The sequence below is a fragment of the Notechis scutatus genome, chromosome Z (assembly GCF_049901735.1).
Source record: "Notechis scutatus isolate UNSWTSFEM ecotype Mainland chromosome Z, rNotScu1.2, whole genome shotgun sequence".
NCBI lineage: Eukaryota > Metazoa > Chordata > Lepidosauria > Squamata > Elapidae > Notechis > Notechis scutatus.
In genome coordinates, this window is record NC_142025.1 from 97,864,381 (window position 1) to 97,877,093 (window position 12,713).

General features: G+C 38.3%; 1 protein-coding gene across 3 annotated transcripts in view; it reads right to left on the bottom strand.

Annotated features, from left to right (window-relative positions):
- The window catches only part of SCRN2 (secernin 2), a 14,990-nt gene extending 2,788 nt beyond the window's left edge, over positions 1 to 12,202 (bottom strand). The window contains exons 1-8 of one of the 3 annotated variants that reach the window (XM_026669783.2): positions 12,056 to 12,202; positions 10,435 to 10,613; positions 9,662 to 9,843; positions 5,845 to 6,044; positions 4,323 to 4,538; positions 3,517 to 3,682; positions 1,498 to 1,678; positions 298 to 476 (exon numbers count right to left, since the gene is read on the bottom strand). In XM_026669783.2, the coding sequence (XP_026525568.1) occupies positions 318 to 476; positions 1,498 to 1,678; positions 3,517 to 3,682; positions 4,323 to 4,538; positions 5,845 to 6,044; positions 9,662 to 9,843; positions 10,435 to 10,613; positions 12,056 to 12,110 (1,338 nt within the window). In that variant the 5' untranslated portion in view covers positions 12,111 to 12,202 and the 3' untranslated portion in view covers positions 298 to 317. Of the gene's footprint in view, positions 1 to 297; positions 477 to 1,497; positions 1,679 to 3,516; positions 3,683 to 4,322; positions 4,539 to 5,844; positions 6,045 to 9,661; positions 9,844 to 10,434; positions 10,614 to 11,526 lie in introns of all 3 variants that reach the window. The other 2 variants (XM_026669784.2, XM_087946178.1) reach the window with 2 other exon arrangements.
- Between the last annotated feature and the right edge of the window lie 511 nt (positions 12,203 to 12,713).

Below are 12,713 nucleotides of genomic sequence, written 5' to 3' on the forward strand. Positions count from 1 at the left end.
ACAGGAACAGAAGTTAGCTTACCCTAAAGCTCAAGAGCTGAGAGCCATCTGAAAACAAATATTCCTTTCACAGAGGAAATAGAAATTCATAAAATAAAGAAACCTTAGCTTTGGCTCCAGCTACATCTATACAACAATGAAGAGAAGAAATAAATTCAGCTATTCACTATTACTGACATGACACCCAGAGAACATGATATGCTTTTAGACTGGCTCAGAATCCTTTATAGGTATACCCTAAGAAGAAGAAAAATTCAGACTATTTGTCAGTAGCACAAGGAATAAGACTCAACCCACCTGGCCATTATATCACTATATCACTTATACAGTTTGAGTTCTGCATCCACAGAATTGCAAAAGAGCCCAGCCAACTCCTGGGGTTTCACAGGGACAGAGCCTGTTGACATACTTTTCACACTTTCCAGAACTTGCTGCTGAAATGTTTTCATAGCCTCCTGCAGTTTCTGCTGTTCAAGCTGGGAATGAAGGAGAGAAATGATGGTATATGAACAGAAATTCATAAGATGCTGTTTTTAATTATAGCATTGCTTTGCCTGATGAAAATTGGAGGAGATGAACTCCAAAAGCAAATTCAAAAGCTGGCAAAAAATGCCAGGAGAATGCAATGCGCTACAGGGAGTAGGTCCAAATCCTCATCCATACTAATTTAAAATCTCAAGTAAAACAACAGAATAGAAGGTGAACAAACTAAAAACAATAGACATTATATGGAAAAGCAATACAAAGCAAATTAAAAGACTTACTTAAATTCATCTCTACTTCTAAGTTGCAAGTGTATTCCCTCCTGCTGGTCTAATGTTCAGAACTTTATCAAGAGGGGGAAAATTAGTTAGCTCTTTCTGCTCTATTTTAACTGATAGTATTTCCTAATAGAAACATAGGTTTTTTTTAGGTATTTAAGATAAAATAGAGCAATTTCAAAGATGATTCCTTTTAAGTTTCTCAGTAGTGCCTAAAGCTATTTAAGGGCAACTTCAGCTGCAAATGGACAATGAGATAGAGGCAGTAGCATGTGGACAGTTCTCTGAGAACAGCTAGCAAGTTATCCTAACCTGAGCCAGAAGGCTTTGTGTCTATGGATTGGTTGTTGCAACTAAAAAATCTGACTGCTTATGTCACACTAAATTTGTTAGTCTTGAAGACAACTATAAAGTTCCACAAGGACTTCCATCTCAGTTCCTTAAGCTATTTGAAGCAAATTATCAAAAACATAGATGGGATTGTGAAAAGATTATTTGGTCAAAGCTAGTTCTACAAAGCATGATGCAATTAACAGAATGCCAACCCGATTTCTGCTTAAATGTACTCAACAGGAGAGCATTTCGGGGCCCTCTGTTTCATAACCCATCAGCTCCTACCTTTTCTTTCTAGCTAACATTTGAATTCCTGCCAATTCCATCCATTAGTGGCTTCTAGGAGAAATAAAGCCTGACAGTTTAAAATTATGAGGGCTGCACAACATAACTGGAAGTTCACCTGATTACAATCTGTAACTTCCAAGGCTAACTGATGTTGCTTGTAGAGATTGTGTCGACGGTCCACTCGACTTTGAAATCTTGGAGTCTCCCTAATGGGGTCTTTTTCACCAAAACTTGGAGACTTCACCTGAGGGAAGGGAGTAACATTGGGAACAAAGACAAATGGTTTGAAGATAGACCTGCCAAGAAGAGGAAAGGGAAGCCATTAGTGTGATATTCAAAAAGCAGGCTCTCTATTAATTTAATTTAAAAATTTAAAATCTCTAAAGCATGAACAGGAGCAAGAACAGGGTGGGGGTGGGAGACTAACACAACAATACAATCCAGGCGGTCCTTGATTACAGTGCATGACTAGAGCTATGTAACCCAAACTTCACATGAAAGATTGCTCTTTTTCACACATGTAGCATGCAATCTGAGGTACAGAAAAAATGGCTTAAGGCTAGAAAAGGTGAACAGCATCTGCTCCTACATTTGCCCGATTCCTTTCAACTGCAGCCAGAAGTAACGAAGAACATGCTGCTCAAACGTGTTCAGATATATTTTGCATCTATTGAAACTTCAAGGGGAGCGTTATGAAAAGCTGAGGTTGGCAAGAAGAGGCTTAGGTTCATTCTCATGTGACTGGGAAAACTGTTTTACACAGTGATAAGAAGGTTAATAAAATTTTCAAAACAATCAACGGTGCATCAAAAGAGGCCAGCATCTGCTTCATCACATCAAAACAGCAGAAGAAAGAAAATTGGACACTAGCAGACTTAAATTGCCTTTGGAAATTATGTCTCATTTGAAAGTAAAAATACTTGCTCAAATTCGTGTGGTGTCTCATTTTTTTCCTAAGAAACCTTACAAATCTGAGCTCAGAGATATTCATTTCTTAGATGCATTGCTTCCAGTCCTAATTGCTGTGAGATATCAGACAAAGTTACAAAGGTGTCCCAGGAACTAGTTTTATATAACATGCTGACATTGTGTCATCTTCAGTCCACCATGATAAATGTTGTCCCAATTATAAAGTGGCATTCTCCTCTTCTCCTGGCACAATTTTGCACATTTCATTGACAATGTGATTCCTGATGGGAGACTGGGATCTGCCCAGGTTATTGGGGAAATAAGTCTTGCCCTCTCCAGTTTTGTGGCACTGCCATCTATGGATATCAGGATTTGCCTCTCTATTTTCTGACCAGTGCTTTTCCAAAGCACTTGCTGGGCTTTATGCAACCTCCTAATATACACAGGTTTAGCACTGTTAAAAACTGTTTTTATAATACGGATTTAAACAAGGAGGGCTAGTTCTCTTAAGTGAGAATCCCAGTATGCATACATCTCTTAAGACAGAATGCCAGAATGCTGTGCTGAAGAGAACAATATAAACTTGGGGTCGGGGGAGGGGGGATACAAAAAATTCAATACAAAAACAAAACCTGGGGTCTGCCAGCTGTGCAATGCTGGTTTTGTTACCAATGAGTCCATTATAGGTTTTTGGCTGCCTGTATCAATAAAATGCTACTTATTCCTGCCTCATCTGGTGTTCATGGGTGAAACCTGTCAGCCAGCTATTTTTGGACGTATGCTTAATGCTCATTCAGAAGAGTATAAGCCTAACACTACAAATAGCCAGATAAATAACAGACATAGAACATCTCCATGCCTACAATCTGTAAGTTGGACAAATCGACTGTGGCCACACTAGCTATTCTAAGTACATGGCTATGCTCACCCATCTCCAGCTTACCCCATGTTAAACAGAAAGACTGTTGTTTCCACTAGCTGGTGACATGAGGTGGAAGAGAATAAAAGCTGCAGAATCCACCAATCACTTTCCTTAATTTGCACCAAATTAAAACAGAAGGAAAAGCCTCACTTGTTAGTTTTCCTACCAAGACAGAAGATTAATCCGCAGTAATGGCAACAGAATGTATGGTGGCCTACTGTTTTAGATCTTGTGAATGGGAGGAAAGTCTAGATTTGCTCTATGTGTGCAGTTGAAGATTCATTATACATAACTGCTGCTCACCTAGAAGGATCCGGGGTGGCAGTGAAAAAATGGACACAAGGTAGAAGGGGATTTTGAGGGAGGATGGATACCATACTTCCTGTGGTACAAAAACCTTCTGAGTCAACACAGATCCCACTGGCTTTGTCACTTAAAATGGACATAATTGTCTCAGCAGTAATTTGTCCTACAATGATAAAGAATGATACATGAAAACCGAAGGAGGAAGAACATCTATTGTTCCATCATTTTAATTTTCAAAATATTTTTTACATTTGTTACTGCAGAATTCACAGGTGCCCTCAGACAGATGAGATGGGTAGGACAATATTTGCACACACAGACAAAAGAACCCTCCAACTGCAATGGACTTCAAATTATGTCCAAACATAAATAAGTCTTTAAACTCCCAGGATTACCATTCACAGTAACCCTATTGAAAATAGAAGCTGGAAGGTAAAAATTGGAAAAAGCTCCTCTACACCATCCCAGTATTTTGCTGAACTGAGATTGAGTGAATTAGGTGTTGCTGAAGCACCTTTCCATTAATGTGGTATCCATCAGATGTGTTGGACTTCAACGCCCAGAATTGATTATGCTGGGAATTCTTTGACTTGAAATTTCACACATGTGGAGAGTACCAGAAGTGGCTTCAAATCACCTAGACTGATTCAATCAGCATTCTAGGAGTTGAAGCATTGAAGGACAAGCTTAAGAAAGGTTGGGTGAAGGTATCCCTAAGCAGGAGGACACCATTCCTTCAGATCCCCATTTCCACATGAATTTGACCTCCAACGTCCTTCTCTTCATTTATTTTGAAAGCCCACCTGAGTGTTGATGTAGCAGCTTCTGGCCAGCACGATACCGAGCTTTGGCTGCCTCCATGCGGACAGGTTGATGGATGAGTGAAAACACTTCTGTGAAATTGAACTCTCCTTGACCATTCCACCATCCTTGCTCTTGAGCATGTTGTCTTAGACCCATATGTTCACTGGTAATGTTGGTACCAATCGTTAACTGGTTTGAAATGTTCCGGCCACCTTCTGTGTGGTTGGAGGAAAGATAATACTGTTTATTAAAATGTTAGTATTTGCTCTACTGCTGGCAGAGTCTTTTTTATATATATATAATGTTCTGGTAGTCTTTTTTTTAAAAAGGCATTCTCTTTTCCAGTCATCTCATACAGAAGAAATAGAAATATCACTTATATACCCCCATACTGCTTTAAGCTGAATTCCAGTAACATTTTGGCTTAAGCGTGAAGAAATAAATGTCTGAGCACCTTATATGGGTAAGAAGAGTTGTTTTCTTTTATATTCTACCAGAAATCCACTTTGAAATCTCAGGTTCAAGCAGCAGAAAGGCCCAAAAGAGAGCAGAAAAATATTTATGAAGGATATAAATCAATCAATGCTAATTCTTGAAAGAGCATTCTTACAAAATATTGGAATCTCCCAGGGAAGATCCAACATACAGCATCCTTTATAATCAAAGGAGGAGATAACTGACAAGAGAGACAGGGATCTTAATTTATCTTTATAGTAGCTTGCCAGAAAGCTCATACAAACATGTTTTCAACTGAGGAGGTTAACTTTTTGCTGGTGAGATACAGAAATAAACCTTGGAGGGGATCAAAGTAGAATGAGGATAAGAAATAGATAGATGTCATCTCATATATGGGCAAAGAAGAATTTTCTGTTTTTGTCTCTGTGTGAAGGGGTATTTGGATTTTCTCTCAAATTTAAAATCTTAAATAATTTTCCTTCTTGAAATGCAGAAAGTCACAGTACAAATTCGGCAACTGAGGAATGTTTATAATTCTGTGAGATTGAGCCCTGCATAATTCTCAATTTTCAACCAGTTTGCTTATAAAGACCCCTGGCCCAGGAAGAACTAGGAAATGAATGCCAAATTACAGCTGAAAAAGCCTGTTTTGGCAAAGAGCAGGCAAAAATCTAAATTTATGCATGGTTACTCAGAAATAAGGCCACTGAATGAAGTAGAACTTACTGTCACATAAGCAAGAAGTTTAGAGTCAAAATAGTTTTTCTTTGATGTCGTTATTAAATTTATATTTGTTTCAGGTCAAATAAGATGGTGGATAGGATTTGCATATCTTTGCTTTCTAACCTTACTGGAAATGTTCTACACTTAAAATAGCTATAATTCAAGGTTAAACCAACTCCAAGTGGAGCTGTTTGGCATTCAGATCACTACTAGCAACGTTAGAATAAAATTAGGATACTTCTGATGAGATTGAAATATATTTTAAACTCAAAATGCTTTGTACCCTTCTAATATGTCACAGTACATTCTTTATCTAAAAAAACAAATAAACCAAATGCCCACCTTGGATCCTCTGAGCCACCCAAAACCGTCCCGCTGTTTCCAACACCCAGGCTTCAGCGCGGTCCGCCAGGAGGAAGGTATTATGGTAGACAAAAGGAGTTGGCGCTTCCTTGCAGTTGCCCCCTTGACCATAGCTTTCCAGAAGAGCTGTTATGACTTGGACTGCTTCACTGGCACTACTGCCCCTCTCCAGACCCAGTCTGAAATATAGTGCTCATTGCTATTAACATCCCAAATGTGTTTAGCAGCTGCTTAATTAATGTATTAATTGATTTTTCTAAAAAGAAATATATGATAAATGGTCTTTTAGGGGGGAGGATGGAGGAAGATAGCATCAGGATAGAACGTCAATGAAATATAAATTTGATCAATAAATTAAGACACCAACAGTATTTTAATCTTTTCTTGGTTACCATTGTTGCGGAATAGAGACCATTCCTTGCATTTTGTAGCAACCCACTACATCTTAAAATACCTTCCAAAACCCATGGAGTTTTAGTCAAACTTCTTCAATTTGGAATTAGCTGTTGGTGACATCATAGATACACCCATAGATCTTTTTATCAAGTTTGCTGTGCCTTGTTTCTTGATTTCTTTAAAAAATTCCCTCAGCCTACAGCCTTGGAATGACTTAGTGGCCTTTCATCTGAGTACAAATCAGAGCTGTTTCTACTTTGGTTCAGAAAAAGCTAAGTTTGGTTAGTGGCTAGTCTACAATCAATTCAATTAAAATTAATTAAGGAAATTTGTATGGGTTCTGAACAGTTATAGTTACAATTAAAATCATAATAATTAATGGAAGAGCCAACTTAGGGTAGTGGTTAAGGTGCTGATCTAGAAACCTGGAGACTATAGGAAGAAATGGCACAGACAGAAGAAAAAGTCTGCAAAAAAGTTGACGGAGCTGACAATGGTAGCTAAGAACAAGAAGCCAATATGTAGATCGACATTTTCAACCCTCTCTGGAGGAGAGGGGAAGGAAAAGGAAAGGGAATTGCCGTCCATATAGTTGCTTCTTATGAGGATGCTGCAAAGGACACTAAATTTGCACTTCTTTTGCTAACCATCCTTGGAAAGTGCCAATTACCTGCTTTAAAGAAGTAAAATACCATTAAAATGACAAGGCTGGAAATACTGAGTGAGTACCTTCAATCCTTAATAATCCTTTGAAATCAATTTTAAAGAATAAATGCAATATTTTCAATATCGGAGACATAACAACATAAACAACCTATAATGGCACTTGAGGCTTTGTGAAGGAATTGTTGAAGGACTTCAGTCTGATTTCTACATCACAGTATGTCATGTGTTTTATGAATATCATATTCCCAGAAGAAACTGTAATACTAGTAGATGCTATTACATAAAATATTTGGGAGACAACTTATCTGAATAATTATGGAGAACAAAGTAAACAAGAATCTTTCACATATAAAAAAAATTGAAAAGCTCTAAAAAGTAAGAAATAAAAATACTAATTCAATAATAATTTAAATGTCTTGATTAAAGAGGTTTGTTAAAGTTTTGAAGGAATTCAAGACAAAGATCAATACTCATTTGAATAGATTAAGGAACAAGATAAGTTTTATAAAAAGGAAGGAACATAAAGTTGTTTTATTTGATCAGAGTTAAAACGGGACATGGTAATTTGGGGGGTTCTTTCTGGATTTCTGAAATCTAAATAGGTAAAGATGTTGGGTATTGGATTTGCTTACAGCTAAGAGCTATGGAATGATGAGTTTTATATTTGTTAAATAAACATAATGTGATTAGTTCAGGATTCTCTTTCAAGTTTTGCTGATATCTATTTTGGAAAAGATGTTTTTTATTTGACCTGTAAGAGTAGAGTTATGGAATGAAGACTTTTATATGTTAATCTTTTATACCTGTTTTATATCTTTTATATCTGTGGAGAGATAGTAAAATTGCTTACACTTGACCTGATGAAAATTATAAGTTGCTTTCTTGAAGTTTCCCTTTCCTCTTTTTCTTTCTTGCACTTTTTATTTTTTTCCTATTTCTTTTTAGTTTGCATTATTTTTCATTTTTGTAATTAATTTTTTTTAATAAAAATATTAAAGTATAGAAACCAGAAGACTCTGAGTTCTAAACTTCCTTAGGTATGAAAGCTGGCTAGATGACTTTGGGCAGGTCACTTTTTCTCAGCCCAAAGTTGTTGGGAGGCGGGAGTACAGGTTGTCCTCGACTTATGACCACAACTGAGCTCAACATTTCTGTTGCTAATCAAGACAGTTTAAGTGAGTTTGCCCCATTTTATGATCTATCTTGCCTAATTGTTAAATAAATCACTGCAGTTAACAGCGTGGTTGTTAAAAGAATCTGGCTTTCTCACTGACTTTGTCAAAAGTTTGCAAAAGGTAATCACATGATTCTGGGACACCACAACAGTCATAAATATATGCCAGTTGCCAAGCATCCAAATTTGGATTATGTGACCATGGGAAGGCTACAATGGGTTAACGTATGAAAAATGGTCATAACTCACTTTTTTCAGCACTACTGTACCTTTGAATGGTCATAGAACAAATCGTTGTAAATTGAAGATTACCTGATTAGTCATGTCACTGCCCTGAGTTTTGTTTTATTTTTCAGAGGGTGTCTCAACAAAAAAAAGCACACCTCCTCATCAGGTGACATTGCTTCAAGGAAAGGACTTGAAATATGCCTATCCTATTAAGTATGTGGGATGGTGTCAGCCCACAGACAAGCAAAAATAATTGAAGACAGATAGCCCTGAGAATACCCTGGTTTTGTGCCACGTAAGTTTTATAGATTAAACTCCACACCTTGAATTGCACCTGGAAACCTACAGGAGCAGCTAACAAATAGTGCAATTACCTGGATATACTCAACTGCATCCATAACTATCTACACCTTGCATTCTGGGCCAAGTGCAGCTTCCAGATGATCTTCAAGGACAGCCCATATAGAAGATATCGCAACAGTCCAACGGGTATCAAACTCGCTACGTCACATTGAAGTCATGTGACCTATCACTTTGCCTTCGTGGGGTGGGCGTGGCTTGCACGTGATGCATCCGGCCTGTGGGCTACCAGTTTGACACCCCTGAACTAGAAGGTAACTAAAGCATGAGAGATGTCAAGCAAAGCCTCTCAACCCAGGAACACATAGAGATGCTTGAGCTGGGTGTAAACTTAAAGAAAATTCATATATTTTAAGTCAAATTTAGGGAAGAGAAGGACCAGCCAAATGTTATAGCCCATTCCATATGTTTTGAAAAATCTCAATTCTTAAGGAAGCAAGAGGCATACCTTGAGGTATGCAGGAATATACTTGGCAATCATAAATATACTGCTAGCCTGCCACTACCCTATGCCCTAATCTTTTAGGGTTAGTACACTCATTTCAAATTTTGAGAAAATGTCACAATATGGCTATTAAGAGGATGCAGCTAGTTAAAAATACTTATTCTACTAAAAGGCCAACAAGATTAGAAAATAAATAATTTGCCTGAAAGAGAAGCAAAGATGGGAAATTGACCCCCAAATACAAACTTACTCTTCTGAACTTACAGGTCAAACTCTTTATTCAGATACCATAGTTAATGTGTGAATGGGGCCTTTGCCTGAGCCTGTCTTCCTATCAGATCTGTAATAGAGCAGTTCGAGTTCTGATGCTGACTTGATAGCAGGCCAGAAGCAAAGGCAACATTATGACATAATGTTCAGTGACGATGCAGCATAGTGGTGAAATGCCTAAATGTCAACTATAGAGAGGCAGAGAATATGCAGGTGTTGGGTGTGGGTTCTACAAGTTATACCAAGTTGCTTCCTACCTGACAAGATCCATGCCCAGCAAGGCTTCCTCCTCCCCAACTGGCTCTTGACTCCACACACCTTCATTGCCAATGCAGACACCATGTTCATTGGCACCCATTTCAGCTCCCCACAGCCAGGCAGGGCGACTCAGGATCACTGCATGTGTCTTTTCTACCTGGTCGACTTCAATATATGTGCACTGTGGAGAAAGACAGGCCATACATATCAGAATTCTGGAGGTTTAATTCTTAGTCTACCTCCAAGCCTGATTTACCACAACATGTAAGTCAAAGTCCCACTTGGAAGAATGAAATTACAAATTTCTCTAAGGTCAAGAAAACCTCATAAATGTCATAAAATATGTCATGAAGACCTGTGCTAATTTGAGGATGCCTTTACTCTTTTTACATGATTAGGCAAACAGCTACTTACTGTGATTTACAAATACAAGGAAAGACAGGGTACTATCTTTGGAGACAAAAATACTTATCTTCATACTTTTATGTATTTATATGCAACTTTCCCCTCAGGATAGGATGTGTTTTTTACAAGACTGCTCTGGATGGATCTCATTTCTTTTTCTTGATCATACTTGGAATGTGCTGTATTCTTACCTCATCGTGGAGATGTCATGCATTAAACGTGACAAGCATGTCAATCTGTGGTGAATGAACTAATTATCCAGATGGTGGTAACCCATGCTTTTATTTGGATTCCTATACTTAAGAGTCAATGAGGCCTAAACAATCCTTCCAACCAACCTTCTCCCCACTGACTGATTTCAACTCACCTGAACCTTTGTCCCTTTGGCATGACATCCAGCTGGAAAATAGACAACCTCCTGAACTTCATCTTTAGGCCGATCTGAATTCTTTCCAAAAATGACCTCTTTGGCAAAAGAGGCTGGGGGAAGTGAGACGAAACAGTCGCAGGAGGATGGTACAGGAGGGTAAAAGCTGGCCATTGTATCTGCATAAGTTTACAGACAGAAAGCTGAACATTGTAATCTACATTTTCTGTTTATTTTTTTAACAAAAATCTCTTTTTTTCCTACGTGGTCCATCTCTTCTTCCACAACCCATAAAAATTTACTCAAAACGAATTGATTGCTCAAATTTTTAAATACCTTCTTTTGTTTGGAAGAAAGAAACCATCACTATCAAAACAGAACAAATGACAATAGCCTCTAGACTAGGGATTACGGCAACATGTTACTCAAAAATAGTAAAATATTTTTTATATCACATGAGGATGAGTCTCTAGCTAGCTTATTGCAACTCATTCTACACTTACTTTAGAACGCTACATATGCATCCAAAAAAGCAGTCAGCTTACTGAAAAGGTAGTGACTTAATTCTTCTTGAACCTCCTGAAATCATGAATTAATTGGCCACAATTGTCTTTAACCTAACATGTTCCATACTGCATTGTGGGGAAAGTTTTCTCTATGAAAGGATTTTAAAAATGGGCATTACTGGGTTGTGTTATCTGTACCACATGATTTTCATTACATTCCTACAGAGCTTTAAACTGAAAGATATAAACAAAGAAATTATATAAATACATATGGCAATATTTTCTTTTGAACACTTCAAAACCATCTTTCTAAATAGGGTTTGGCAAAATTTCTTCCTTTTGTACCAGGAATAAATTATATATTTGTCTCTAGCGTCAATCTTTCTTCTTAATCTTTTCTTCTTCATCCTTCTGCTAAGACCTCCTGCTCCTTGGGCATCTTAGACTTTGTGCACTGCATCAAACAGCAACAATCGCTTTGAGGTGCCTAAATCTTTCACCCACTGTTTCCACTGTTTTCCCTCTTTCTGTTGTTTATCCCTTTCCTAGATATTGTAGCGAATCTTCGTTTGCAATTCGACCGCACCTGCTTTGTTGAGCAGATCCCATTTAAGGTCTCTTCTTAAAGTTAACCTGCAACGATAATCCAGCTCTCCTTTGATATTTTGCAGCTGTCAAGCTGCCTTCGCACCATAAACCAGCAAGCCAACCAAAATTTAGCCTACTGTCTTGCGCGAACTCAGGTCACATGGTTGTTTTACGGTCCGGGGTCCCGCGAGAACAGAGTGAATTGAAATATAAGTGGTTTAATTAATCTCAGGTGTGCCTGTTGTGCAAGCTTACTTTTTGGACTTTCAAGTTCCTTTCCTTTTTTACAACTAATGAAAAATCTGCTCCATTCATCTATTTTTGAAATAACGGTTCTTGTTTATTAGGAGACCCCCGCCCCCTCTCCATTCCACCCCCATACCAATGCAAACTGCTGACAAAAAGCAACCAAGGATTACAAAAGTCGTTTCACGTCCGCGTGTCCTCACGCCTCTTCCACAAACACCCACGGCTTCTCGGTTACGTTTTCTCCCAGCCCCAACTTCTCTTTAGCGCTTTCAACTCACTCAGAGATCCCTCCAACTCTGGACTCTGTTTCTTCGGGCTTTCTGGATCTGCCATGGCAGGAGGTGAGGGAAATACTTGGCCACGTTGAATTGCCCTTGAATTTAGCCGGAAGTTGCAAAAAGATGTTGTTTTAATGAGATAATGAAAGCGACGCCAGGTGGCGCCGGCAGACTATGTTCAGTACCAAATTCCCAAACTTGTCCTGCGATACGTTTTTTATTTATTTATTTTGATTTGTCAATCGCTTACAAGATAATAGGTATAAATATATACATAGTTATGAATACATGAAATGGGTACATATAAGAAAAATAAAAGAAACAATAGGACAGGGACGGTAGGCACATTGGTGCGCTTATGCACGCCCTGTACGTGCATAATGTGGATACGTGCTGCTATGTGGTCTGGTTTTTGGATTAAAAGAAGACATATTAAAAGAAAATTATGCTTGCAGATATCCTAAACTACAGGCACCCATCAGGCTCAGAGTCTGGCGCTGCAGCTTAAATTGTTCTTGATGTTTGGGAAGGCAAAACTCTTAAGCACCTCCGCGGCAAACGAAGTTCTCCTTGGACTTGACTCCCGTTCCGGTCTATGGGCAAGAGAACTTGCGCTCTGTGTAGCAAAATGGGCTAACGTGTTGCCCCTCACATCCTT